Source organism: Cynocephalus volans, chromosome 3, assembly GCF_027409185.1.
Source record: "Cynocephalus volans isolate mCynVol1 chromosome 3, mCynVol1.pri, whole genome shotgun sequence".
Taxonomy (NCBI): domain Eukaryota; kingdom Metazoa; phylum Chordata; class Mammalia; order Dermoptera; family Cynocephalidae; genus Cynocephalus; species Cynocephalus volans.
The window spans coordinates 159,235,496-159,262,474 of record NC_084462.1 but is presented as its reverse complement, the minus strand read 5'-3'; the positions used below and the strand labels follow the sequence as shown (position 1 = coordinate 159,262,474).

The following is a 26,979-nucleotide window of genomic DNA, read 5'->3' as shown; positions in this document are numbered from 1 at the left end:
AGTAGAAAAAGAACTTCACACTTGAAGAGTAAATCAGTACAGACAATAAGAGTAGATTTTGGTTATTTTAAATTTTAAAAAAGTGGATTCGGTCATTCCTTACTACTCTCAGAGAATCATGTGTCCAAGCACCTTGTCCCACCGACCTTTCCTGGCCTTTTTTCATTACGTTTTGTAGAAGGACCATCTAACCAAGTATCAAATATTTCTGTCTCATCTCTGGATTCTAAAGCTGATGATCTTCTGGAGCTGACCTTTCTAGGTCTTAGTTTTTATCACTTCAAGCCATTCTAAAATCATGGTCATAAACATTCTCTGCATTAAAATCACAGTAGTCTCTTATCTGGTCTTGGAGACATGTGTGAAGCAAGAAATCAAACTCTTAGAGATATGGTGAATTGAAGTATCAATAGAAAGATATATTAGAACCACAAAGGAGAAAATGGGGCAATGAAAAGGACTCTGATGTCCTTTGAAGCCTAATGTGGTTGGAAAAAGATCTCATGACATCTCTGAATATGGGAGTACATTAGAGTTTAACAGAAAGGATCCATAACTACTCCTTTTTGATCAACCTGTGGTCATTGGTGATAACAAAAAATCAGGTAGTCTACTGTGGTTGACTGAATCACTGTTTACAATTCATCACATCTTTCCTGTTTTTGAATTATATACCCATATCCTTTGCATGTGGCTTTGCAGTACCTTCCACTCGAGTGGGTGTAGTGTATAAACCCATCCCATGTTGGGCTTGGTCACATAACTTGCCTCAACCAAGGGAGTGTGGACAGAAGTGACAATGTGTGAGATACAGACCAATGTCTCAGAAGGTATTAAATGCTTCCATGTTCCCTCTTGCATTCCTACCATTTGTCAAGAGAAGAGTATTCCTTGTGAAACTTCTGGTCCAAAGAGAATGTAAAGACCCTGGAGCAGACCTGAACCCAACTCGAAACCTGCAGCTATGTCCGGCCATTTCACAGCTTGGAACAGAGCCACGCCAACCCATACACAGATCTATGAGGATAACATTTAAATACTGCCTGTTATAAGCCACTAAGTTTTGGGGTGGCTTGTTAACAACAGTATTGAGGGAATAGCTGGCCAATACAGCTACTGTGAAGTCTTTAAAAAATTATATTTTTGAAGATTTTTTTATGATTTGAGACAAAGATCATATAATGCTAAATTGAAATTATGGTATCATTATGCATTTGTAAGATAATTTCTGAAAAAATCATGAACTGAAAAAATCAGGATAGAACATTACCTATAAAATGACATTGAAATATATCTTTTATACACACACACACACACACACACATTGTTGAAATGAATAGAATAAAGCATACCAATATGTGAGTAATGACAATTTCTGTTTGGTATAACCATGCTCAATTTTACCTATTTATTTTTGTCTGCCATGAAATAGAGGCTCAATTAATGTTGTCTAAGGAAAAAGTCAAATTAATACATTTCCATATTCCAACTTTTCTACTGTACAGTGAATATAGATTACTTTTATAATCATAAAATCAACATTTATTTTTAAAAATGGAGATCTATGACCTGTAGCGTTGGTGATAACCCGCTGATGACAATTCTTTATGAGGCTTCTTCCCAACAGTGGTAAACTCTCCTAACAGAGCTATAATCTGGAGATTGGTTTATTGAGTAGCATTTTATGAAGACAGAATAACGTTCCTACCAAAGTCAAGATTCATTATATCAATTGCTCCATCAAAGCCCCCAGGAATGCCACTCTGTAGCAAATAAAAATGAAATGAGTCAAACATGCTCTTCCCATAGGAAAGAAACTCAAAGTATTTTGAAGGGATCACATTAAGAAAAGAAGAAAGGTGAAAGAAAGGTGAGAAAAAAGTGAGAGGATTGAAGGGAGAGAGAAAGGAAGGGGGAAAGAAACTTTACAAAGAAATAATTCCACTCAGCATCATCCTGAGGACACATTCCTTGACCATCACACCATGGCCATCAGTCTACATTTACAGAAAGCCCAAGGGGGAAACCCAACATTAGGCAGAGACGGGCTCCTTTGCAGCAGCCAAGTCACTTCCTCCTGTAGGGATTGATAACCCAGTGCACTGTTCTGCATTCCCATTCTATTTTCGCCACCTGGCTTTACAGTGATTGCTCCCTCTTGCCAAGACCCTTTCTCATTTGTCATAGTTCAAAAGGAGATGGCTTCCAGGCAGACAGTGTGATTGCAGAGCCCTTGGGGGCCCTCTGTTTTCTTCTACCAGATGTCACTGATCTAGGCAGCTGCTAGGCACCAGCCACCTTGCAGTATTGGGCAGCCCACACTTTACGTCAGGCCCTTGGCCAATCATTCTGAAAAAACAAGGGTCAATTTCATCTCTCTGGGAGAGAAGAGCCCATTAAAAGATAGACTTTATTGCTGCATCAAGCAGAAAAAAATGAATAGAGAAGGAAGAAAGGACTGTGTGGGGTTGAGCAGGGAGAAATAATGAAGAAGAAAGGGGAGAAAGAAGAGGAGAGTGGGAAAAGGTAAAGGGGCAGGGGAGGGGTGGAGAAAATAGGAGTGAGCAGGATCAAAAGGGTGTCACTCACTGAAAGCTCCTCTCACTGAGGAAAGCTTCAAGGTCACCCCCATTGTTCCAAATTGTAGAAGGCTCCTGCCCCAGACACATAAGCCTGCTTCTCCTTCTATCCAAGATTCATGTTTTCCATGCCTCCCCATCTGTTCATGTTAAGCAATACTGAATCTTGCCTAGTTTCTATTGCTAATATTGGGATGCAGGAATAGTTGTTACAGGTCTAAGATCCCAGGTCCTTGCTTAAGGAATCTCCTGGATGGTTCTTCTCTAGGTACATCCTCACCTCTGCCCACCAGAAAAATCTTGTTAGAAGTGAGGCTGGGGGCGGGGGAGGGTTAGATGTCTAGGAAGCACCAAGTTTCTCCAAATTTGTCAGATAATAAACCAGAGTTCTAAGTCAAGTATAGTTAACTTTAGAAATAGTCCCCTTCATTTAGATTTTCACTTGTTCTTTTATTTGTCCTCCACAAATGCAGATTGAGTTCTTTTGTCATTGGCACTGGGGATACGTGTTTGATGGCACACAGTCTAGTGAAGAATACAGACAGGTGAAATAAAATTTAGAGAAGTCCAGGTTTACGGCTGAAGAATTTGTGTCTGTGCATTTATGTGCTTGTGTGTGTATGCGTGTACACATGGATGTGGAAGCAGGTGTGAATTAAGGTATGTTGAGGACCTGGGTAAATTGTGATAGGGAAAAATTTGTCTTCCCAGTCCCAAACTGTACCCATTTCATGCTTTTTTGGACTGGCCATATGGAATCTTAGAGTTTTTCTCCTCCACTTAGTAACTGAGAATGTGGGCAAGAGAATATGGAAGATCCTGATTACTTTCCTAAATCCTGAATTTATTTCAAATGGACAGCTTTCATTTCTGCTTATTCCTCATATTTACCCTCTGTAAGTCCTAAACAGAATGGACAGGGTTGGAAGATACACACAAAAAAAGCCATCTCTGTTTCTCACAGCTCTTTCTCCCTCCCAAAGTGCCTGATCCCATCTCCAAGGCCTCCCACTTTAGGAATGGCAAAGTATAATAGAAAATTTGGTAGACTGGTTAAAAAAAAAACTCTACCTCCAGTATTCACTGACTTTGTAATTATAGCAAATGATTTAATCTTTCTGATCCTTGATTTAATTATTTTAAAAATATGAATGGTAACACGAACTTTACAAGCTTGTTCTAAAAATTAAATGAGAGAATAATAATACTCCTCCATGTACTGAACACTTACAAAGTTGCAAGCATTGTGCTAGAATTTTTACATAATTAGTTAAGCTTCACAAACACCCCCAAAATGCTTCTCTTATATATCAAAAAATTGAGACTCAGAGGAGTTAAAAGCATACTCAAGATCACAAAATAATGAGCAATGATGGAACTGAGATTAAATTCAGTTCTGTCTGACTCCAAAACTCGTGCATCTTAATTTAGAGACTAAATTATACCTGACACACAGTAGGTACTCAGTAAATGTAAATTCTCTTTTTATATCCCCTTTGTGTGAATTTCAGTGACTCCGATGCTCTTAGTACAATCCTACACTGCCTGCCGGGTTGCCTTTCAATGGTCTGCTCCTTGGAGATGATCAGGAATCTCCTTATTCAGACCACTTCTTTAAGCATCTCTTTTTTTTTTTTTAATTTTATTTTTTGTCGATATACATTGTGGCTGATTATTGCTCCCCATCACCAAAACCTCCCTCCCTTCTCCCTCTCCCCCTCCCCCCAACAATGTCCTTTCTGTTTGCTTGTCGTATCAACTTCAAGTAGTTGTGGTTGTTATATCTTCTCCCCCCCACCGGTTTTGTGTGTGTGTGTGTGTGAATTTATATATTAATTTTTAACTCCCACCAATAAGTGAGAACATGTGGTATTTCTCTTTCTGTGCCTGACTTGTTTCACTTAATATAATTCTCTCAAGGTCCATCCATGTTGTTGCAAATGGCAGTATTTCATTCGTTTTTATAGCTGAGTAGTATTCCATTGTGTAGATGTACCACATTTTCCGTATCCACTCATCTGATGATGGACATTTGGGCTGGTTCCAACTCTTGGCTATTGTAAAGAGTGCTGTGATGAACATTGGGGAACAGGTATACCTTCGACATGATGATTTCCATTCCTCTGGGTATATTCCCAACAGTGGGATAGCTGGGTCGTATGGTAGATAAGCATCTCTTTTTAAACAGATGTGCTGATAATGTAAGATTTCGGTAATGAGATTTTCTGGGCCATAAGTTGCTAACTGTTAATTGCCTAGCTTATTTGCGATAAATAAAGGGACTATTATATCTAAAAAGTCATGAGGATCCTCTCAGATTGTAAAGAAAGATTCTGAGCTGTGAGGCAGGAGCATCCCACAATCAGGTACACAGGAAAACCAGCCCAAAGGCACAAAGCAGGAGAACCTCCTCACGTTTCTTGCGGATACAGAGCTCTGGTCTAGGATTCACAATACTGAGTTATGAGTCCCACCGTGGCTACTTACTATATATGTGACTATGGGCAACTTAGGTAATCAGCCTAAATCTCAGTTCTTTTTTTGTAAATTATCAGCACTGGAACAGATGACTTTTTAAGGCCCTGATAGCTCTAGCATTTAATAATTCTATATCAGCTGATACTTGGCAAAACCATAGTTTCCTTGTTTAGTGATACTCTGAGATGTTTCTATAGTCAAAAATAAATTTAGATTTGCTTTTGAAATATGTGATTTAACCACACTCAATCTAGGACCAAATAAGATGAGACAGTAAATGTGATACTACCAATTGCCGGCCCAAGACATTTTTTCAGGATAAGAAACTAGCAAAAGCACTCATCCTCCATAAACACTCATATACCACTGAATCCTACTGGCCATACAAACCCATAGTCTATGTATATTACAATGTCTGACAATCATACGAGTTATTTCATTAATAATGCATGCTTGCTTCTTGGACAGGCATGGCCTACTTCTCACAGTTCTCTGGTGCTGGAAGCCATCCTTCCATTCAGTCAATGTGCAGTCCCCTCCCACCTTCCCCTAGTCCCTTCAATGACTATTGGATTATAAAAGAACTCAAAACTACAACAGGTAAGGACTGGTTGAAAAAACTGGTCATGTTTATCCTGAGAATGACTGACAACACTTCAGTGAAAAAATTATAGTAGTCTTTAAATAACTGAAGGTCGATTGCAGGAGAGGGTTTAAGCTTGATTTGTTCTGTAATCCCAGTGTCTGTGGCATCGTAAGTGCCTTGGGTTGAATGTCCCCCAAAACTCGATCTTCACTGTAACTGTTGAGGGTAGGAAATTCTATTATGGTGATTGAAAGGTGGGGCCTTGAAGAGGTGATTAAGTTGATAGATTAAAGTTGGTTGCGGGTGTGGTTCTGAGCTTTAAAAGGAGAGCACATGAGGAGTTATTTCTCTTTCTCTGCTCTGACATTTTTGGCCGCATGAGATCCCCGTATTGCTGTAAGGCAAATACGTAAGGCAACACCAAAGAAGACCCTCACCAGATGTGTTCCCTACACTTTGGAATTCCCAGCCTCCGAGACTAAGCAGTAGATTTTGTTTTCTTATAAATTACCCAGTTCCAGGTATTTTGTAATAAGCAGAAACAGATTAATATGGTAAGTACCTAGTAAATGTTTATTAAGTGAATAAATCCTGTATGGCTCCCAAAAACTGAACCAAGACCAAAAGAAAGGTATTTGAGGAATAAATACTTCAGCTCATTGTAAAAGGGAGATTTTTAGACTATTTAGTACCATTCAGAAATGGAATGGCTGCTCCCCTTGTTGCTGGGAGCAGTGCAGGATATTGATCATGAAAGAGTGGTGGCGGGAGTAGAAGATCCAGAAGAACACCTCAGCTCTTCTAACTGGGTGACCGTGGGCAAGTTACTTAGCCTCTCCTTGACTCCAATTCCTCAGATATAAATTAAGAATGAAAATAGCACCTATCCTATATAGTTATTGCAATGATTCAATAAGCTAACGCTGCTAAGCATTTAGTACAGCACATGGAAACAGAGTGCATGTTCCTATAGAGTACACAGAGCAATTTAGGAATGTTGTCAAGGGGGTATGTATGCATCAGATACTGAGTTAGACTCAAAAACCTCTGAGGTCCTTTCCAACCTGTAAATATGAATCTGTAAACTCTGATAAAAGAGCCAACCTCCTCCCAACCCTCAATAAATGTTTTTATCACCTGCACAGCTAACAGGACTGTTACTCATCAATCTTTTCTCCTTCTGCCTCTACTCTCAACATGGCCTTGACTTTGCAAAAGATTTCCATAGGAGGAGGCTCCATCTGACAGTGGCTAAAGATACTGTGTTGCTTGTGTAAGTAGTTTTACTATAGACTAAGCAAAGGGGCAAGGGAGCGGACAGCTGGCTGGGGATGAGGTCCCTTTGGGCAACAGCTTGCTCCCACAGGCATGGTGACATTAAGCATCAGCCACAATCCTCAGACCCAGAAAATATGTCTTCAGGAGTGGGGAGAATTCAGCTAAACAAACATCAGAGCAGTTATTTCTCCTTTACAACTGTGCTAATGGAGACAAAGAATGTGCCAGCCTTAACTTATGTGGCCCTGGGCGACTATACGAAAACAATATTCAAATACCAGCGGGCCACAGCGGGAAGTTTCAGACAAGGGGCCTGTGGAGAAGATTGGAATCTGAAAGTCACAGGGCTTCCTTTCCCTGGGGGAACAAAGATGGGGAGCGTGCTAATCCCACAGATTTCATAAGGTTTCTGATTTACTGGCCTCTTAGAAGGCTCTGTTGGGGTTTGCCATTTTGATGAAAATGTCTTGCTGTAAAGGTTAAACATGCTAGGAAGAATGAAATGATCTTCAAGAAAGACTACATCCACTTGACAGGGAAATAGCTGTCCACTGGCCCACAGAGGGAGGCCATTCAAGAGCCATTCAGTCCAGGGGTCCCAGCCCTAAGTCCCAGATGCACTTATCATTCCAAAACCCTCCCAGTTGGGCTGGGTTCATTTGTTCACGGGATAAGATGGAATTAGATGATGAAAGAGAGAGAAAAAATGTATGCACGTCTCTTCCCTTCATATTTCTTCTCCCCTTAAATCAATTGCCAATGTTTCAAATAAAATATACCAACAAGAACAATTGCTGAAGATTGACCAAATGTCTTTGCTATAATGCCATGATTCTACTGTTTAGTAGGTCATGAGGACTTAAACACATAGCTTGATAAAACATGCACAGATATTGCTTATACATTTCCTTGAAAAAATCCAACTACAGGGGAATCAAAATGAGAGGGCAAAAATATTCTATTCTATTCTTTGGGCCACTCATTTCCTACCTGGAGGCCTCAGTTTCCTCATTTAAAATTGGGGCGAGGAGTGGTTTTGCTAGATAATATCTGAGCATCTGTCCTACTGGCAAGATAAGTAATTCTATGACCCTTTATACCCTACCTGGTTTTCTTTGGGTCAATCCAGTTTTAGATTTCTTATTGGGGCTGTTTCTTCCCCTTAACAATTGGATTAGAACAGAACCCATGATAAAATAAAATAAAGAAATTTCTCAGAAATTAGAGGGAAACTATACACATGCACTCTATGCACACACACACATGCACAGTCCTCAGTATTAGGTATGATTGCTGTAAACCCTAATGAGAGACCAGAAGAGAGAGAAATTCAAAATATGATTTTCCTATCTTTAAGGAAAGAACCTTTTATCTTAGTCTCTAATCTGGCCACTTTTACAAAAGCGAAAGAGAGACAAGCTACAACTCATCTTTTTCCACCAAAAAAATGCCAAACTTGGTTGAGATCCTAACAATCACAACGGATCATTTTAACACAATTCTTTAAAATCCGGGATTACAGCAGAGTCATGTCTTGATTGCCAACCCGAACCATTTGAAGTATGGAGGAAAGCAAGCTTCAGTATGTTCCCTTAGGCTGAACCTTTCCTCTTTTTAGCTCTAACCTATATCACATGCTTAAACACAGAAGTCAGATCTGGATCATTTCTATAACACGAGAAAAAATAGAATTGAAATACCAGCTGGAGGATTTTTTTCGTTCTTGAATTGCCAAATTCCAGATTCAAAATGGGGCACATTGGTTTTATCGTGTGTGAGCGCCTCATGCATTTTGACTCTATGACAGAACCTCCTGACAAGACAATTAAACAGCCACTGTCAATGTTCTCAGTGGTAAATATGGAAACTGAACCACAGAGAGAGGTAAGTCAAATATGTTCAGAGTTGTAGGTCCAAATATTCCTACCCCTTACTGGTCACCTCATTCTTCCCCACTACCTCAAGAATCTCCCACTGATTCAGGCTGGCTGAGTGTCACAGGGAAGAAACAATAGCCTTCAATGGCCATACCATTTCAATCCAGTCTCAGCCTTTAGCTGTATACGGTTGGTTACTCACTCATATCAACATTGCTTCTTAGATGTGTCCCCAAAACTCAACCACCATTCTTTCTACCTCAGTTGGGGCTCTTATCATTCATTCCTGAATTAATGTCAGTGCGAACTTAACTAATATGCACTGATCTGTTAGCTTTCTGTCTCCCACATCCAATCTATCCTCTGCCAGAGGGATCTGACCTTATTATTCCATTGCTAAAAATGGTATGCCTCCTGTAAGATGAGGTCCAAACTTGTTGGAAAGCAAAGTGTTTCACAGCCAGCCCTGCCACCCCTATAGTCTCACTTCTAAAATGTCCCCTCAAATCTCCCCTCCCTCTCCAAGCCTAACATTCTGCCCATGTAAAACAATTAACTGTTTACCGAGGCCACCTTTGCACGTCTGTTGCTTCTGCCTGGAATGTTTCTCCCTGGCTGGTCTGTCTGGGAGATTCCTGCTCCTCTGCCAAGCCTCAGCTCTAGTGTCTCCCAGTCTGTTCTGCCTTCCATGATATTTCTTTCTGCATTTCTGTCTTACCATCCTCAAATATCAGAATGTAATGATATGTTTATGAGGAGCATCACCATCAATGCATTTGCATCCCAAGTCTCAACACAGTCCCTGGCACATAGTGCTCAATAGATACTTTGGGATAAATTGTGCCCTTAATTTCATCATCTGGAAAATGAGAATAATAATTTGCAGCCTGCAGAGTGCATGTGAGGGTGAAATGGACCAGTATATATTAAGAATCCAACCTACAGCAGGCACATAATTTCCTTTAACAAATAGCAGGTCTCTTAACTTTTCCTCATAATCCAAACTGGAGCAAAGGATTCATCTATCTGTGAAAAGAAACATGAAGCAGAGATGCTAGAAAAGCCTGGGACAATCCTCTTGTATTGTGTTTCAAAGCACTTTTTTCTCATGATTTAGCGGCATCTCAATTTATTGCATTATAATGGGCAGATGTCTGCTGGCAGTTAAACCACTTTTAGCATACGTGGTAATAAAGATACACCATGGCAATGTAAATGGCCACCATGTCCCTGCATTTGACAGCACCATAGCTGGCAGCAGGTGTGCTGTGGTTCATAAGCAGCTGTCACGCGCTTGCACCAAAGTGCTGATTCTCAGTTTCTCAGGCTGAATGCAGGTGTAGGTGTATTTTTCTCAAATATCTGCAAAGTCCCTAGCCTGTCCTTCTGAGACTTCAAGAGCTTCAAGACTCCAGAATAGCTAGAATATACTTCCTTGACCTTCTCTGGAGTAACAGGAGCAGCTGTGATTGAGGGTATTTCAGATCCTGACCTGGTGGAATAATTCTTAGCTAGGGTTCATGGATTGTAGAACATTTTCCTGGGATTATACAATCCTGTGTCTGTGGAAAGGGAAACTTGAAGAACTGAAAGAGAAAAAAGAAGAGGCTGAATCTGAGCACTGCTGTGGTTGTCACCAGAGATATATTTGTATCACTTAAGCAACAATGAATACAAAAAAGTGGGGACACTTTGACTGATATCAATGAATTGTGTATTTCTTGGGAAGCTTCTTTCTCAGATACATGCCATTATCCATCAAAAGGGGATAAACAATGGACCAAAAAGGAGACAGACTTTTAATGCTTTAAGAAGTCCAAGGTTCTATTCATTAATCCATCAATTAAAACCTATGCATCATGGGCCTCAAGTGCACTCAGTACATCAAGGTATTCATTTGATGAATGAGTCAGAGAGGTGAAAACTTCATTGCAGTCCTGGTATAACTAAACTCAGCGTCCTGATCCAGACAGTTCTGCAGATTGCCAGGAACAAGGACTCACATTCCTGGTCTGCCCTTCACTCACCTTTATCTCTCTACTCGGGATAAGGGAAGACATTGCCAAGATGATGACATTTGAGAATCACAGAGTTTTAGAGTTGAAAGGTCCCTGAGAGAACATGAAACTCATTTGTCTCATTTTATTCTTGTAGAACAGAGAGGCCAGAGAATCCAAGTAACTATCTCAAGGTCACACATCTAATTAAAGAACTTGGATATCCCTGGGGGATGGGACACAGCCATAAGGCAGATCCCCTCCTCGAAGGCCTTGGGACCCGTGAAAGTAACCAACATTATTATATTGACCTTGGAAGCCAGGGCTTCTGCTGTCCCCACACCACTGAGTCAGCTTGAACAGACCCCAGTGGATTCAGAACCAGTTATAAAATGATATACTGTATTGGTCATATCTTGCTTTATAACTGTTTTATCTTTCTTTCTTATGATTATCCCCTGAATCATCAACCTTGATGGATTGCATTATAGTTTTTAGATTACTTCTCCATAACCTGTGCTAGACTGTGAGCTCATGGAAGATAGAAAACATGTCTTCTACAAATTTGTATCCTCATGATCTAGCTCATCAAGCCTGACACAAAGAAGAGCTAGGTACCCACTTGCGGGATCCCTATGCTAATGCTGAAGTTAAGTCTAAAGAAGCATCATAGCTTCATTTCCTACAGTCTTATGGACCAAAAGCCACTGAAACTATAGCTTCTTATAGTAGAAATGTTTGGGGTATGTACAGATTTTAATAATCTAACTTTAATACTCTAAGGAAGGCACAAAATGAATCTGGGTTTTCCGTAATCATATACTACATGCTATCTAGTTGTCCAAAGAAGAGATCAGTGTGGTTTGACCTAGGATGAGAGCAGTAGAGAGGCAGAGAGTGGAAAGATGCAGGATGAGTTTAAATGAGGAGTTGGTAGGACTTGCTGAGACAGCTTAAATGGTGTGGGAGAAAAATCACAGAAAATCACCAAGGACAGTGGTGATATCATTTGCTAAGATGAAGAAACTGAAAGTAAAAAGTCTGGTGCAGGGAGGAGGAACTTAAGATTTGTTTTTCAATGATATGATTAAGATACCTAACAGACTTTTAAACAAAGATTTCAGATAGGCAACTGGGTGTATAAAATCTGGAACTGCAAGGAGAGTTCCAGGCTAGAGATCCCAATTTGTGAGTGATTGACACATAGATGATCTTTGATACTATGGCAATGGATAAGGGCACCAATGGGAATATGTGGACTGAAAGTAAGCCTAAAACAGAGCCCTGGGGGTCTTCAACATTTAATAACTACATAGTGTGAGTATAACACAGTACTAGAGACTGTGGGAAAACAGATGTTTAAAGCATGCTTTCCCTTCAACGTGGCCTTACCAGTCAGGGTACCTTGACCTTAACCATGAAAAAGTACTAAGAAAATGGTTCAGTAAAATTGTGTGTATGTGTGGGGTGAGAGAGGGAGAGGCACACACAGAATACATAAAGGAAGAGAAATTGTAGATTTCAATATGGTATTAGGTGGGAAAGGTAGGACACAATTTTACCTGTAGCACAGTTATAGCTATGTAGAAGAAAACAAAACCCTCATGCATGTTAATAATTGTGTTTGATCACTGGGTAGTTTTTAAAATAAACCTTGCCACTTTTCTATACTTTCCAAATTTTATTTAACCTATATGTAATTCTTTCACAGGATTTTTTTTTCAACTAATACAGCTTAACCTCTTAAAGGAACCATAGTAGTTTACACCCTTTGCTGTGGCCTCTAGAGCTGATGATTCAGCTGATACTCTAGGTCTGAAGACAAGAAGGCATTTGAACATGGGGGAGAATCAGATTTTTTAAAAAATCTAAGGCATCATTTATGCTAGAAAAGTATCCAGGCTGTTCCACTGCACAGGCATCTCCCTGGAGACTCAAACCTCTCACTTCTTTCTGAAGAAGAACTTGAAAAGTTGACTTTCATCTGACCTCTTAGAGAGTACCTGACCTATCTTGAATGCCTGCCCCAAGTGAACAAGACACACCTGAGTTGGGAGAAGGTCCAGGACTGTCTGCAGGACACTATGCCAATGGGGATGAGGTATGGCAGATACTGCAGCTGGTTTTTCCTTACTATCATGACCCACTCTCCTTAAAAAGTACCCTAAATAAGAGAGAATGTCTTATTATACATTGTACATTCTAGCCACTGTGTTTAACAATTAAAACACATTTTCCCATTCAGCCTCTGAACAACCTTAGGAAGTGGATGGGATAGTTCCAGCTCACGAATATGTCTCCTCTCAAGGAATCACTCCAGCGTGTATATATAGGTGATCTCCCATATCTGTGCCCATCTAGACAAAGCTGACTGGTAGAGGGATAGAGAGATGAACCAAACTGGATCAACCAGGTCTCTTTTGGAAAATGTAAACTCTGAATGGAAAAGTCCAGAACCTGAAGGTCAGGGAACCTCAATCACAGTGCCCTGGGGTCCGCAGAGTCATTCTGCTTCCCTTCAAAGGTATAGTTAGTGAGAGTCTTTTGATCAATACCTTTCCAGATAATCATCCAGTAAACCCACTTTCTTGACTGTTAACCATAGTCAATTCTGTAGCTTGCAATGAAGAGACCTTTAACCGGTAAGTATTAGTATCTCCATTTTACAGATAAGGATACTGAGACTTTTAAGAATCAAGTGCTTATTGTACATCATCTTGCCAGTAAGTGACAGAACCAACACAGGAATAAAGGTATACCTGACTCTAAAATTGATGCCATTGACCATGAGGCCACTCTGCCTCTAAGCACTGTACTGTAGGGGTTTTTTTTCTTGACATAGAAATGACTTGTGCTGAGCTCTATTTACTTTTTTGCCAAATAAGTTTCAGCATACATTTAGAAAAAGCCATCCAGAGAAGAGGACAGAATCTGCAGTGGCCTCAAATTTAAGCTCACTGGTCTACAAATAAATTAATTCCTTATTCCTGCCTTACCAGGACTTGACTCTCATTAATTCAATTAAACTGTTTGGCTACATCAGCAAGGATAAGATGCCTATATTGTTCCAGTGATCATACCTTCTTAAGAAGGAAGAACTCCATCAAAGACTAAAGACAAGCTAGACTGTTTCCTCCGTCCAATAGGACTTCACAGAATGGCAGGTGGTCTTCCAGTATATCAAAACATTTCAATCAAACTGATTAGAATTAAGTAGCTAAAACAGGCCTTTGCTTTTTAGGTCATGGGGATATCTTCCACATCACTAGGAACAACAAACCAAAATATCTAGAGCTGAACAATTCGGAAGGGTAGAGATATCTACATCTTCTGAGAATAGCAACAGATTATGTTAAAAAAAAAAATACAAAATCAAGCTAATTTTCAGATGTCACAATTTAGAGTTGCTAATCTTCACAGGCACTAGAAGCACTCTCTTACGAGGGGAGAAGCCAGAGTCATCCAATTTTACTATAAGAGAAAGATACTCATGCAAATTAATGCTAGTCTCGTATACTCATATAGTTCCTAGCTCCTTTGTCCTTAGACTGATCTGCTCACTCACTTTGCTTGTGTTCTTGGGCTATTTTGATCTAGTGTTTGCTCCGGGCCATGCCCAACTCTACATTCCAATTTTCAGCATCCCACCTATGCTTTCTCCACTTTCTTTATACAAGTGCCTCTTTCTAATACTACCATTCCTGTTATGGCCCCAGCAAAACCAAGGGACTCACCCCCTATAAAGCCCCAGTATAAGACACAATTTGGGCCAGGTGGGACACAGCCTTAGGAATTGTCTTAGGCTTATCAAATTTAGTACAAATGATCGATTCAAAGCTTAGGGTTAATGCTTCTAGAAAAAAATATTAGAGACAGAATGGTAAACTGTGTGACCAAGTTGATGTTGTTATGGTAAGTAGGGCAGCATTCCTTAACCCAAAATGGATCACATTCCTGTATAAAGAGGATGCCAAACACTTTCTTTACCAGTCTTCAGAAGTACCTATAGCAAACACTGAGCACCAGAGGCATAAAGAGGCCATAGTTTTGTTAGAAATAGAGGCCAAGAAAATACAAGAAACCTTGGGTCTCCTTCTCTTGAACATCATTCTTCCATATAGAAGTGACCACCTCCACTTGCTTGCCCTATTGTTCCCCTACAGACATGTGGCATAACATCTATCGCACATTAAACATTTCCCACCTTTCCCTTTGCCTCCCTAGGAGGAGGACTATACACACCTTGATCAAAAGTAGGGATTGTGTCAGTTTGGGTTTTTTTTTTTTTTTTGGTTTGTTTATTTGTTTTGCACTTCTAATATAAAACATGGTAACTGGAACATACTAGGACCTTAATAAATGTCTGTTGCATGTAGAAAAAATGAAGAAAAGCTACTCAAAAGAGTCTCCACTGAGGAATCAGTTTCCATAAAGAAAAACAGTGTCATTGGGAAGCTCTATTTTCTTTGCTAGCAGAGTGAAGTCCTATCATTTTTATACTCCACTGATTCATTCTGAACATGGTGTCAGGAACAATACAGGGGCAAAAAATAATTAGTGGGGGAACAAAACAATCAGTTGAACCGTCTGGGATTTGAGCAATGTAGAGATCAAATGCCTTAAATTCACTAAGCTCCTTCTCATTTGGTCAGAATGGATGACTCTTGGCTGCACTATACCAAGAATAATTGTCCCTCATATATCCCCAATCAGCTGCCTTTTAATGACTAGTCAGAATTGACAATGTAAAAGGTGCAGTGACTTTCACTGCACTTGGCAAATTTTGGACCAGCTCCCATTGATTTGCCCTTGGAATAGGAGAACTCAGAAACACCTTGCACAGCTGGCTACAGTCACTGCTGCCTGCCTCCCACAACCAGAAGGCCCTTGAGTTAGGAAGAGACCCAAAAGGAAGAAGAGAGATGTCTGATATGACCTTCTGATCTTACACTCCTGCCTTTGTATTCAACAGACGATCACAGCACCTTGGCTTACACAAAAACTGCCCTATGCATCTCAGAGGTCGAATGACTTTTCTATCTCTCTGAACAAGCACCAGGGTAGGCCACCCTACAAAGAGATTTGGAAAGAGTCCAGGCACTTGACAGACTGACCAGCCCCATGTGGCCTATTTCTGTTCCAGATGACTGCCTCCTCATCTTAGCTCATGTAATGGTTGTTGCTTTGACACACTTACTGCCATCTGATCTTTGACAAAGGCACCAAGCCTATTCACTGGGGAAGGGACTGCCTCTTCAGCAAGTGGTGCTGGGATAACTGGATATCGATATGCAGGAGAATGAAACTAGATCCATACCTCTCACCGTATACTAAAATCAACTCAAAATGGATTAAGGATTTAAATATACACCCTGAGACAATAAAACTTCTTAAAGAAAACATAGGAGAAACACTTCAGGAAATAGGACTGGGCACAGACTTCATGAATACGACCCCAAAAGCACGGGCAACCAAAGGAAAAATAAACAAATGGGATTATATCAAACTAAAAAGCTTCTGCACAGCAAAAGAAACAATTAAAAGAGTTAAAAGACAACCAACAGAGTGGGAGAAAATATTTGCAAAACATACATCTGACAAAGGATTAATATCCAGAATATATAAGGAACTCAAACAACTTTACAAGAAGAAAACAAGCAACCCAATTAAAAAATGGGCAAAAGAGCTAAGTAGGCATTTCTCTAAGGAAGATATCCAAATGGCCAACAGACATATGAAAAAATGCTCAACATCACTCAGCATCCGGGAAATGCAAATCAAAACCACATTGAGATACCATCTAACCCCAGTTAGGATGGCTAAAATCCAAAAGACTATGAACGATAAATGCTGGCGAGGCTGCGGAGAAAAAGAAACTCTCATACATTGTTGGTGGGACTGCAAAATGGTGCAGCCTCTATGGAAAATGGTATGGAGGTTACTTAAACAATTGCAAATAGATCTACCATACGACCCAGCCATCCCACTGCTGGGAATATACCCAGAGGAATGGAAATCATCAAGTCGAAGGTATACCTGTTCCCCAATGTTCATCGCAGCACTCTTTACAATAGCCAAGAGTTGGAACCAGCCCAAATGCCCATCATCAGATGAGTGGATATGGAAAATGTGGTACATCTACACAATGGAATACTACTCAGCTATAAAAACGAATGAAATACTGCCATTTGCAACAACATGGATGGACCTTGAGAGAATTATATTAAGTGAAACAAGTCAGGCACAGAAAGAGAAATACCACATGTTCTCACTTATTGGAGGGAGCTAAAAATTAATATATAAATTCACACACACACATACACACACACACACACAAACCGGGGGGGGGGGGGGAAGAAGATATAACAACCACAATTATTTGAAGTTGATACAACAAGCAAACAGAAAGGACATTGTTGGGGGGGAGGGGGGGAGGGAGAAGGGAGGGAGGTTTTGGTGATGGGGAGCAATAATCAGCTACAATGTATATCGACAAAATAAAATTTAAAAAATAAATAAATAAATAAAATAATAATAAATAAATAAATTAATTAATTAATTAATTTTAAAAAAAAAAAGAAAATCTGAATTTAATTCATTCCATAAACTCTAAGAAAGCTCTCTTTTTGTCCTTCACCCCAGTGCCCTTTGTCCTGTTTTTGGTCTGACTGTAAGAAAAATTTGCAGTTCTCTTGAAATGTTACTTAACTAGTAACACAATTGACACCATATAAACCACTCCTTGAAAAATACCTTCTCACTGATCACCCAGCCCCTGTTCCAGGCTTGCTCCAGGATTCCACTCATCATCAGATTTCTGATACTTGGATAATATCTGGCTACTGGTGGTCTTTAGGGATAAGACCCTGCAGGTGTCTCCAGACATTCTTCCCTTCTCTGAATCTTCATGTCTTCCTACTCTGGTGCCCCAACAGAGCCCATGCTGTTGCCTTGCATGATTTTATTACTGCTTCTTGTGTAGATGTCCCCATTCCTAGGTAAATAAATGATACACTTCTTGAGGGCAAGAACTATGTCGACTGCAGATGCGGTAATCTCAAAGTCCTAGAGCTATACCCTGAGCAAAAACTTGATAATTATGTAAATGATCCTTTTATATCAAATAAAGGCAGATAACCCATGAATAGCTAGCTTAATTTTTTGTGCTGCAATCTGGATATAGCCTATAGACTGGAATCTCCTTGTCTTGATGTTGTCTCTTAGCTTTACTTTATTTCTGCTTGTTGCCCAAACTATAAATTCAGCACAAATGTAAGACACTAAAGCAGTGAAGAGAAAAGGGCTCCTCCTACTATTCTGGCCTGTTCTAAAGGATCAGCCCCTACGTCTTCAGCCACCTCTCATATCCTTCCTGCAGCCCCCATTTCATTCTGGACTTTGTTCCAAAGGGAACAAAGCATCCTGCCCATTCTGGCCCTGCTCAGTCCCTCAACTGTGCCATGGTCTCTCACACTGTTCCTTGGCATATGCCATCCTTCCTGTGTAGGCAACACTCCTTCCTCCTACTCCTTTGCTAAGCTACCTCCTACTCATATTTTACATCTTACCTTACATATTTCTTCTTTGCAGAAACTTTCTCTCCAGTGTGTTGGGTCCACTTGCAAGGACCTCTCAAACTTTTCTGTACCTTCTCTTTCATGATGTTGATGACAATAATTACAACTATAACAATCACTAATGCTTCTTAAATGCTTACTATATTTCAGAAACCTATTAACTCAATTACCATCAATATCTTTCCAGGTAGGTGCCTGATTATCTCCATTTTACAGATGAGGAAATCAAGTCTCAAAGATATGGACTACCTTGAGGAAGTTCACGTCACTCCATAAGGGCCAAATTTCTCACCCAGTCTGGCCCCAGGATTCATATTCTTAACCAATACATTATACTGCCTCTTATAAAACTCATCACATTTGTAATTAATTATTTAATGGCTAAATATTTCATGAGGCATCAAGCTCCATAAGGACAGAGATGGATCTTTCTTGTTTGATATTGTATTTCTAAAGCCTAAACCAGGAGTTAGCATGTAGAAAGTATTAAAGAAGCATGAACTACAATGAAAATGAGTTTTCATTCATTCAAATGAAACAGCCAGTTGGTTAGCCGCCCCCCCGCCCCCTCGAATCCCAAAAGAGAATATTCATCCTCTCTAAACAGAAGATATTTAATCAGAATATTATCATGATCATGGTAGTATTTATTCTAAAGTTTCTCTTTCTGCGACCCAACCCTAGCCAAACAAATCCAAGCATTCAGAACTAGAAAGGGTGTCCTGAAAATCAGTGAACCCAAAAACTCGTTTTTGGAAGAAAGTAAGCACAGGTAGGTGCAAAGGCTTGGGCTGTCCGCGGGTCCATCTGTAATACTCCTCCCAGCCACCCACCCGCAGCCCCTCGCATGCCACCCAGGCCACCCACGAGCCCCAGCTCACCCCTTTCGCAGGTTCTGCCCCAGTAGCCGGTGCCGGTGCAGTCGCAGATGAAGCGGTTCCAGCCGTCCTTGCACACGGCGTTGTTCTTGCAGGGGTAGCTGTCACACTGCTTGGCGCTCATCCGTGAACAGGAGGACTTGACGCCCGCGGCGTTCTGCATCTCCGCCAGCTGCCGGATGTTCTTGCTGCGCCCGTCGATGAACAGGTCGCGGATGCAGCCCACGTAGCCGTAGTTGAGCATGGCGGTCCAGAGCTCGGTGGGGAGGATGAGGCCGGCACGGTTCTCCGGCAGCCCGCCCAGGTACATGTCCCCCTCCAGGTCCAGGATCTCGCTCTCCCCGCTGGCGGTGAATGGCGTGCGCCTGCTGTTCACAGATATGGTACCTGGAGCGGGAGGAAGGACGCAGAGTGACCTTACAGCTCTCTTGACCTCTCAGGTGAGACCCCCGTTTGATTAACCAAAGGAAAGGAGCCCAGCAGGTGAATTCAGAGACCAGTATTGCCTGGCCGGGAAAGAACAATTCAGGCAAAGAAATAAAACACTGCAAAAGGGCAGGAAGGACATTGTAGGCCATTTGGTCCTAATCTCTACCAGTTAAGAAAACCTGGCCCGTAAGAGGACCCAGGAAAATCTCAGAGGCCTAACACCTGGTATACTTTTTCTCTACCAATGGTCTTGGCTGGAAGGGAGCACACCATACAGGTTGAGAACAGCGCAGTTTGTGCCTGCGTTTAAATCCCAGCTCTACCCGCACAAGCTGATAACCTTGAAGAAGTGACTTCACCTTCCTATGCCTCAATTTCCTCATCTGTAAAATGGGAAAATAATCGGTCCTGCCTTGCAGGTTCATGTGATGATTAAATGAGTTAATATATGTAAAGTGCTTCTGTTAGTGCCTCGGACAGAATAAGGCCTCTGTAGGTGTTTCTTGAGTCTTCTTCAGGGGCTGGCCATCCCCAAAAGGATGGAACTTCCTCCCTGCCCCTCCCTCTATGCACTGACCACCCTGTGGACTGGGTATTAGCTATCAGCCCTGCCAGTAAATATTTTGCACGTTGCCTTTGATAAATTTTAACTGGAACATGTTTCTTTATTTCTTTGTTTATTTAATAAATATGTGTTGAACACCTATTCTGTCTCTGGTATGGTTCGGCTGAGAGATGAACTTTATAGGCATATCTGTCCTCTCACTGAGCTGACATTCTGGAGCACAGGGACAGAAAATAAACAAATCACACAATAAACAAGAGAAATTAGTCAATGGCAGGTGCGGTGAAGAGAGTAAAATGGGTGTTGTGGGAGCGGCCTATGGGTTCTTCTGTAATGCAGAAGTTTAAAGTAGAGGCCAATGAAGGCCTCCCTGGGGGGTGACAGTTAGGCTGAAACCAGAATGTTGAGAAGGATCCAACTGTTTAAAGTCCAGGGGAAAGAGCATGCCAGGCGGTGGGAATGGCACCTAGAAAGACCCAGCGGTGGGAAGGAGTGTGGTGAAAGTGGAGGAAGCAAGAGGGACTGAGCAGGAGATAAGGTGAGAGAGAGAGGTGCACCCAGGCAGGGGCTGGATTATAGACAGGTCCAGTGATATTACAGAAGATATGACCCTAGAGCCTGATGCAGGAACTTGGGAAAAGGGATTTAGCTCAATTTCCTAAATTATAAAATCAAGGAAATGGACTAGATGATATACAAACATCCTGCCAGATTTTTTTTTTTTAATTTTTTGTTCTTGAAGTGCCTCACTGGAACCAAGATAACTGGGTTATACCATCCATCAGTCAGCCTTCACTTGTGTCTGAGCCTCAGTTCCCTCAGCTACGAAGGGCATAAGCCTGAAGGGCCGGGAAGATCAGATGAGATGAAGAACGGGCAGAATGTTCTAAATTACAGCATCAGCGCGAGTGCAGGAGGGTACAAGGTTATGGGGCCTGTGGGTCTGGGGGGCTGAAGCTAACAGCCTGCTTCCCCACTTCCTCCTGGAGAAACACGCTTTGCCTTTTTGTTTTTTAATCTTTCAAACACCTACATAACAACAATAATGTCCTGGCCTCCGTTTTAAGTATTTTATGTTCTTTTTTGCACTTGACTTTTTAAACAATCTTGTGAGGTAGGAGTTATTATTTTCTCTATTTTACAAATGAGGGAGTTGAGGCTCGTGTCTCATATTATCTTCTCTCTTGCACATTTTTCTTTCTTTAACCCTCCTCATGTCCACAGGGCTAACCTGCTCACCAACTAAAGGGGAGAAATGTCTATTGTCAAGTAAGGACAGTACTGGAATTGATTTAAACTTTGAGGCCTTAAATACACATTCTGAGGAAAATCTGTTCTCTGAATGTGTGACCACAACTGTTTTGAATGCAGTTATCAAGTTTTAAGACTCACTTCCCCAACTGGAGAGTGGCCGTAAAAGTTTTTCTAGAATCTCGCAGTCATATTCTTGAGGATTATCAGAGAAGGAAGCACCTCACTTATATGCATTCATTTCTGTAACTATCCACTTTAGTATAGGTTTATAACTAAAAAAAATGCACCAGAAAATATCCTCATGCAGAAATGAAGTTTAACATATTATATTAAAATTTTAAGTTACACAGCTTCCATGGGACAGTTATTTGTTTACTCAGTAAATTTTTGTAGGCTTTGATCAAATGTATCAGTACTTCAAAGAACAGGCCGATGTGATAGCTCCCAGGTATGAAATTCAAGGTTTCCGAAATTCTAATATATTTGTCAAAGATGGGTCCATTGATGGTTCTAACAAAACAAAATAGCTACCCTACTTCAAAAAGCAATAAGTGTTGGAAATAAACAGAAATAAACATACAGCAATTTTGTGGGTTCTAACCTGTGGGTAACCACATAAGTAATTTTTAAGCTGTGTCAAGGTCTAGGTTAGTCAGACAATACTCTTTAACCATAACCCAACTCCAGAGACCCCAAATGCATGGTCTTAAAAACCAGCAACAATGTTTTCTACATAATTCTGGGACAGCTTTCTGGCTCTGCCCCTGTTGAATTTTTACTGATAAACTCAGAGAGAGAAAGAGAGACAGAGATTAAGCCTTCGGATAAATTAATTTTGTGCATTTTTCTGTTAAAACAAAAAGCACAAACTGTTCATTCTTGCTCAACAAGCACATTTAATTTGAAGCCTCTTAGTTCCGATCAGATTTCAGACAATCAATAAACATTCCTATTGGGCAATAAAACATCCAGGGCTGCAATCTGCCACCCATCTGCCCTCTGCATGGAACCCATCCAGCTTTTCCTAAAGGCAACATTGCCCATCTCTGCCCTTGCTCTAGCTCTGGAATTATGCAGAAAGTCACCCCAAACAAAGCTCAGCCATTCCTGGCTTCAGCCTTTTGGGGAATCTATTGCTCTCTCTTACTGACCAAATGCACCTAGAAAGAAAATATCCAAATGATGGCTTTTTTTAAGTTCACAAAGGGAGTGAATCCCTACAAATATGGCAAATGTAGCTAAGACCCTTCTTGAGTATATACTACCTAAATAGAGAATCAGGAAATTGTCTGAAATTCAAATGCTCTAATCGCTGCTCTTGTGGAAATGCCCTTTCTGACAGCACATGATGTGACCTTCATTGCACATGGTCCATAGAAAGCTAAGCAGACTGTTCAGGCATCCAAAAGCCCCAGACTCTCTATTTGTGTTTTTTCCCCCTCTCTCTTTGTTACTATTCCAGAGTGACTATGTACTGCCCGGGGCTAGCTTGTTTGATCTGCGGCTGCAGAAACAAACAAAGCCATTTAAACCAAATGTAAAAGGTTATGAAGAGGAAGGGAGAGTCAGTGAGGTCTGAGCAAAGAGTGAAATATAGGCTTTCACACCAAAGGGAGGCTTTAAGCTGAACATGACTTCAGGAAAAATCAATTTGCCTTTTCCTTTCTTGTCATAATTTCTCCCTGCAATGTGACTCTTGCCAATTATTGAAAGGCCTATTGTTGTATAAACTCTTGCACAGTGAAGCTTATCCTACAGAGTAATCACATAATGCAGCATCTGTGATGTCACAATTGGTTTCCATGGTAATGAGAAAAAGGAGAAGAAGAGAAGGGGAGAGAATACCACATCAATGACATGACAGTCACTTTGGTGGCAGTGGAAATGCTACATGTAAAACCATTCTTAGCCCCAGGGTCTTAGAGCTATCACTCTGAGACAATGGTGCAGTGAGTGACAGGGGAGATGAGTGGAGAAAGTGAGCCATCTGTGAGACAGGTGTCGTGTTCAGAAACACAATCTCAACAACCACTAAAGGGAACAGCAAAAGAATCAATAAGCATGCAAGTGCAAGAATTAGAATAAAAAATATAAAGTCAGGAAACAACCGAGATGCTACAGCTTTCCTCTAGTCGCTTCCTACCTGATCTGCCATCTCGCTGAATGTCCACGTGGTACCATTCCCCATCATTGGCTTTCTTCTGTGTGGCTTTCACTTTGATGGTGCCTGAGCCCATGTCAAGCAGCAAGTACAGGTTGCCATCCAGGAGTTCCACAGCAAAGAAGTCTACTTTCGTGTTCTTCTGGCTCCGAGCATCCTTCCTCTCTTGGGGTTTTCCATGAGTAAAGAGGATCAGGCCATTGGGCTCAGTGGTGCGGAAGTCAAAGGAGATGGAGCCCATACGTTTGGTGTTCCACTTGGGCAAGCTGATGTAAGCCTCTGGGGTCTCAAAGTTGATGGGGTCTAGTGTGGCCACATTCTCACACTTGAACACAACTTCACCATAGATTTTCATCTTGGTGTCCCCAATCCGGGCCAGGCGAGACAGCTCCAGACGGATGTCATTATTCTTATAAACAACCTGTCAGAAGCCAAACAAACATGCCATATGAATCAATCTTGTAAACCGTGTCCATCCATCTCCCTCACTGGGCACCCAGAAAAAAAGATTTAGGAGCTTCAGGACGTAATATTCTGAAGCAACATGAGAAACACGAGATACAGCACTCAAAAAAGCATCTGGAGAGATGTCTGGCGTGTACACAAGCTCTGAATAAGCCTCTACATTTCTAATATATTCCTATTATCTCTCTCCTTCTGGCCAATTTCTTGTGCTGTCAGAAAGTTATGCAATATGAGCTTGCAAATAAAAATCAAGAGAAATTGAGTTGCCCACATGCAAACACTTACATACAAAGATACTTACTGAAGCATCCTTAGTTGGTCAAGACCAGAAACAACCTAAATGACCATCCATAGCAGACAGCACATCTTTATAATGGAATATTATTTTTGGTTTTGACATGGAGGCTCTGCAAGTCATATTTCTTCAAGTGGAATTAGCAAGGAGCAGGACAGAGTGTGAATTATGCTGTCATGTGGAAAAGTGTATGGGAGGAGGATGGGGGTGTTACTTGTATATATGCTTGCATAAGCATAAAGCAGCTTTGGAAGGAAACACAAAGAACTATAAAAGTATTGGGGAATGGATTTAAGGGATTAATATTCAGGAGAGGGAGGGAAACGTACCTTTCACAGTACCTTCTTGTATTGTTTGATTTTTTTTAACCATGTGGATATATTACTTTAAAAAAATAGTTGTGTGTTAAGAGTTGGTGGGGAAGGGGGTCTGTGTTTTTTTGTTTGTTTGTTTGTTTTTTTGCAGATCGCACATGCCCTCTGTATACTGGTAGAATAAGACTCCCTGAAACCCTAATTCAGCCAGTCAGTTGGGAATATTTATTTAGTTGAGAGTCTGATTTTACAGAGAACACTGTAACAGATCCTAACTTGCCATGTAAGGGGATCCAGCAGGGCTTCCTGCCTCCAGGTGCTACCCAAGGTGCCAGAATACTTCTGCGTGGCCATGGCCATTGTCCTTCACAGAGTGGGTGGGTGGGGAAGGTGTGGATGCCAGTTAAAAAGTCTATCATGACTCTCTACACCTGGTGTAATCCACATAAAAACAGAGATTAATCTTGTTCCCCAAAATTAGAATTTCAAAAATGTTTTACTTTTATGAGAACTGAATTTTGATGTCGTGCCAGGGCATGGTTCTCCGTGCTCTAATCTCTGAGCAATGTCACATCTATATGACAATAATAAACAGAAAAAAAAAAAAAAGGAAGGTGCTGTGGATTGTTTCCCCAAAACTCATTGAAGCTTAATCCCCACTGTAACTGTTAAGAGGGTGAGAAATCCTATTATGGTAATTGGAAGGCGGGGCCTTGGAGAGGTGACTCGATTGTGAGGACTATGCTGTTGGGAGTGGATTGATCCATTCATGGAGTAATGGGCATGGTTCTGATGGCTTTAAACGGAGAGCAAGGGAGAATCTTATCTCCCTGTTGCTCAGCCATTTCACCATGTGACACCCTGCATCGCCATATAGAGTCAACACCAAGAGCAAGGCCCTCTCCAGGTGCAACCTCCAGACGGTGGACTTCCCAGCCTACAGACTGTAAGAAATAAATTATCCATTTCAGGTATTCCATATGAACAGAAACTGACTAATACAAAAGAGAAATGGACTAATATCTGAGTATTGATCTTCCCAGCTACATTGCTGTTTCCTTTACATTATCTTATTCAAATTCTACATCATGACCCAGATTTAGATTTGAATCCCACATCCACTATTCACAAGCTGTGTGACCTTGGCAAAGTAACTTCTCTGCGCCTGTTTCCTCCTCTGAAAATGGAAATATTGGAGTCGAATATTTTGTAAGGATAAAATGAATTAATACATGTAAAGCACTTGGAAAAAAATAAGAAATGGCACATACTAAGGGCACAAAACCCTCAGCTATTTAGGGGGTGATTGCTGTGGTTATTATTGATCTCATTTCATCCTTTCCATTGTGAAGGTTTTATTGCCTTCTTCATTTTCAGTAAAACAAATGAAACTTAAGTGCCAAAATAAGTCTCACAATACGTCTCTGTGAGAGATAGTGAATTAGGTGGATCATTCCAGCACATATCATTTAATCCCTAACATATGGCTGTAGAACTATTTGCCTCTCTCCTCCTTCACCAGTAGAGAATCAATCAGAGCCATATGCTTTTTAATAGATATTACAAGAGTGATATACAACTCTGACAAAGCATTGAAAATGCCTCAACTGTTATGTAATCTTGACTGTGAATCTAACCATAGTCAATAACATTAAACATAATAATGATACTAACATCCATTGAGCATCTACTATCACGCACTTTGGCAAGGGTTTAATACCCCCCATCCCATCAGATTCTGACAACACCCACTTGAAATACCTATAATCATTCCCTGATTTTACAGGTGCAGAAATTGACACAGAGAGAAGTTAAGGAACCAGCCCACAGGCACACAGCTGGTAAGTGGCAGAGCTGGACAGGAACCCAGGTATCAGACTCCAGAGTTCATGTGCTTTACCACTGTAGAGATTTGGAACTAGGCCCGCTAGCAACACCTGGGAGGCTCACCTTTAACATTATGTGCAAAGTCATGCATGCTCAACTTCCCAATTCAAAAGCTGAGTTTCTCGTTTTAGCTCTACTGGACTGACCATTTGCAAAGGGAAATATTGCAAGATCCTTAGGTAATCACTCAAGTGAGTAAACCAGAAAATAAATAATAAAAGTTTAATGACTGGCAGCTTCTCCTTTCTAACCACCACCATTATGCCTCAGTATGGGAGATTTCGGTGTCATAACCAAACATTGGCTTTTTCTGCATTTGGGTTAAATGCCTACGACCAGAGCTCCTTCAGAGGTTAATT

At 40.9% G+C, this 26,979-nt stretch overlaps 1 protein-coding gene across 5 annotated transcripts in view; it reads right to left on the bottom strand.

Annotated features, from left to right (window-relative positions):
• Positions 1 to 26,979, bottom strand: part of NRXN3 (neurexin 3) — a 1,519,487-nt gene that overhangs the window by 1,023,803 nt on the left and 468,705 nt on the right. For all 5 annotated transcript variants that reach the window (XM_063091545.1, XM_063091547.1, XM_063091543.1 and 2 more), the window contains 2 exons: positions 23,642 to 24,080; positions 19,254 to 19,637 (listed from right to left, as the gene is read on the bottom strand). In XM_063091545.1, coding sequence (XP_062947615.1) covers positions 19,254 to 19,637; positions 23,642 to 24,080 — 823 coding nt within the window. The remainder of the gene's footprint in view (positions 1 to 19,253; positions 19,638 to 23,641; positions 24,081 to 26,979) is intronic.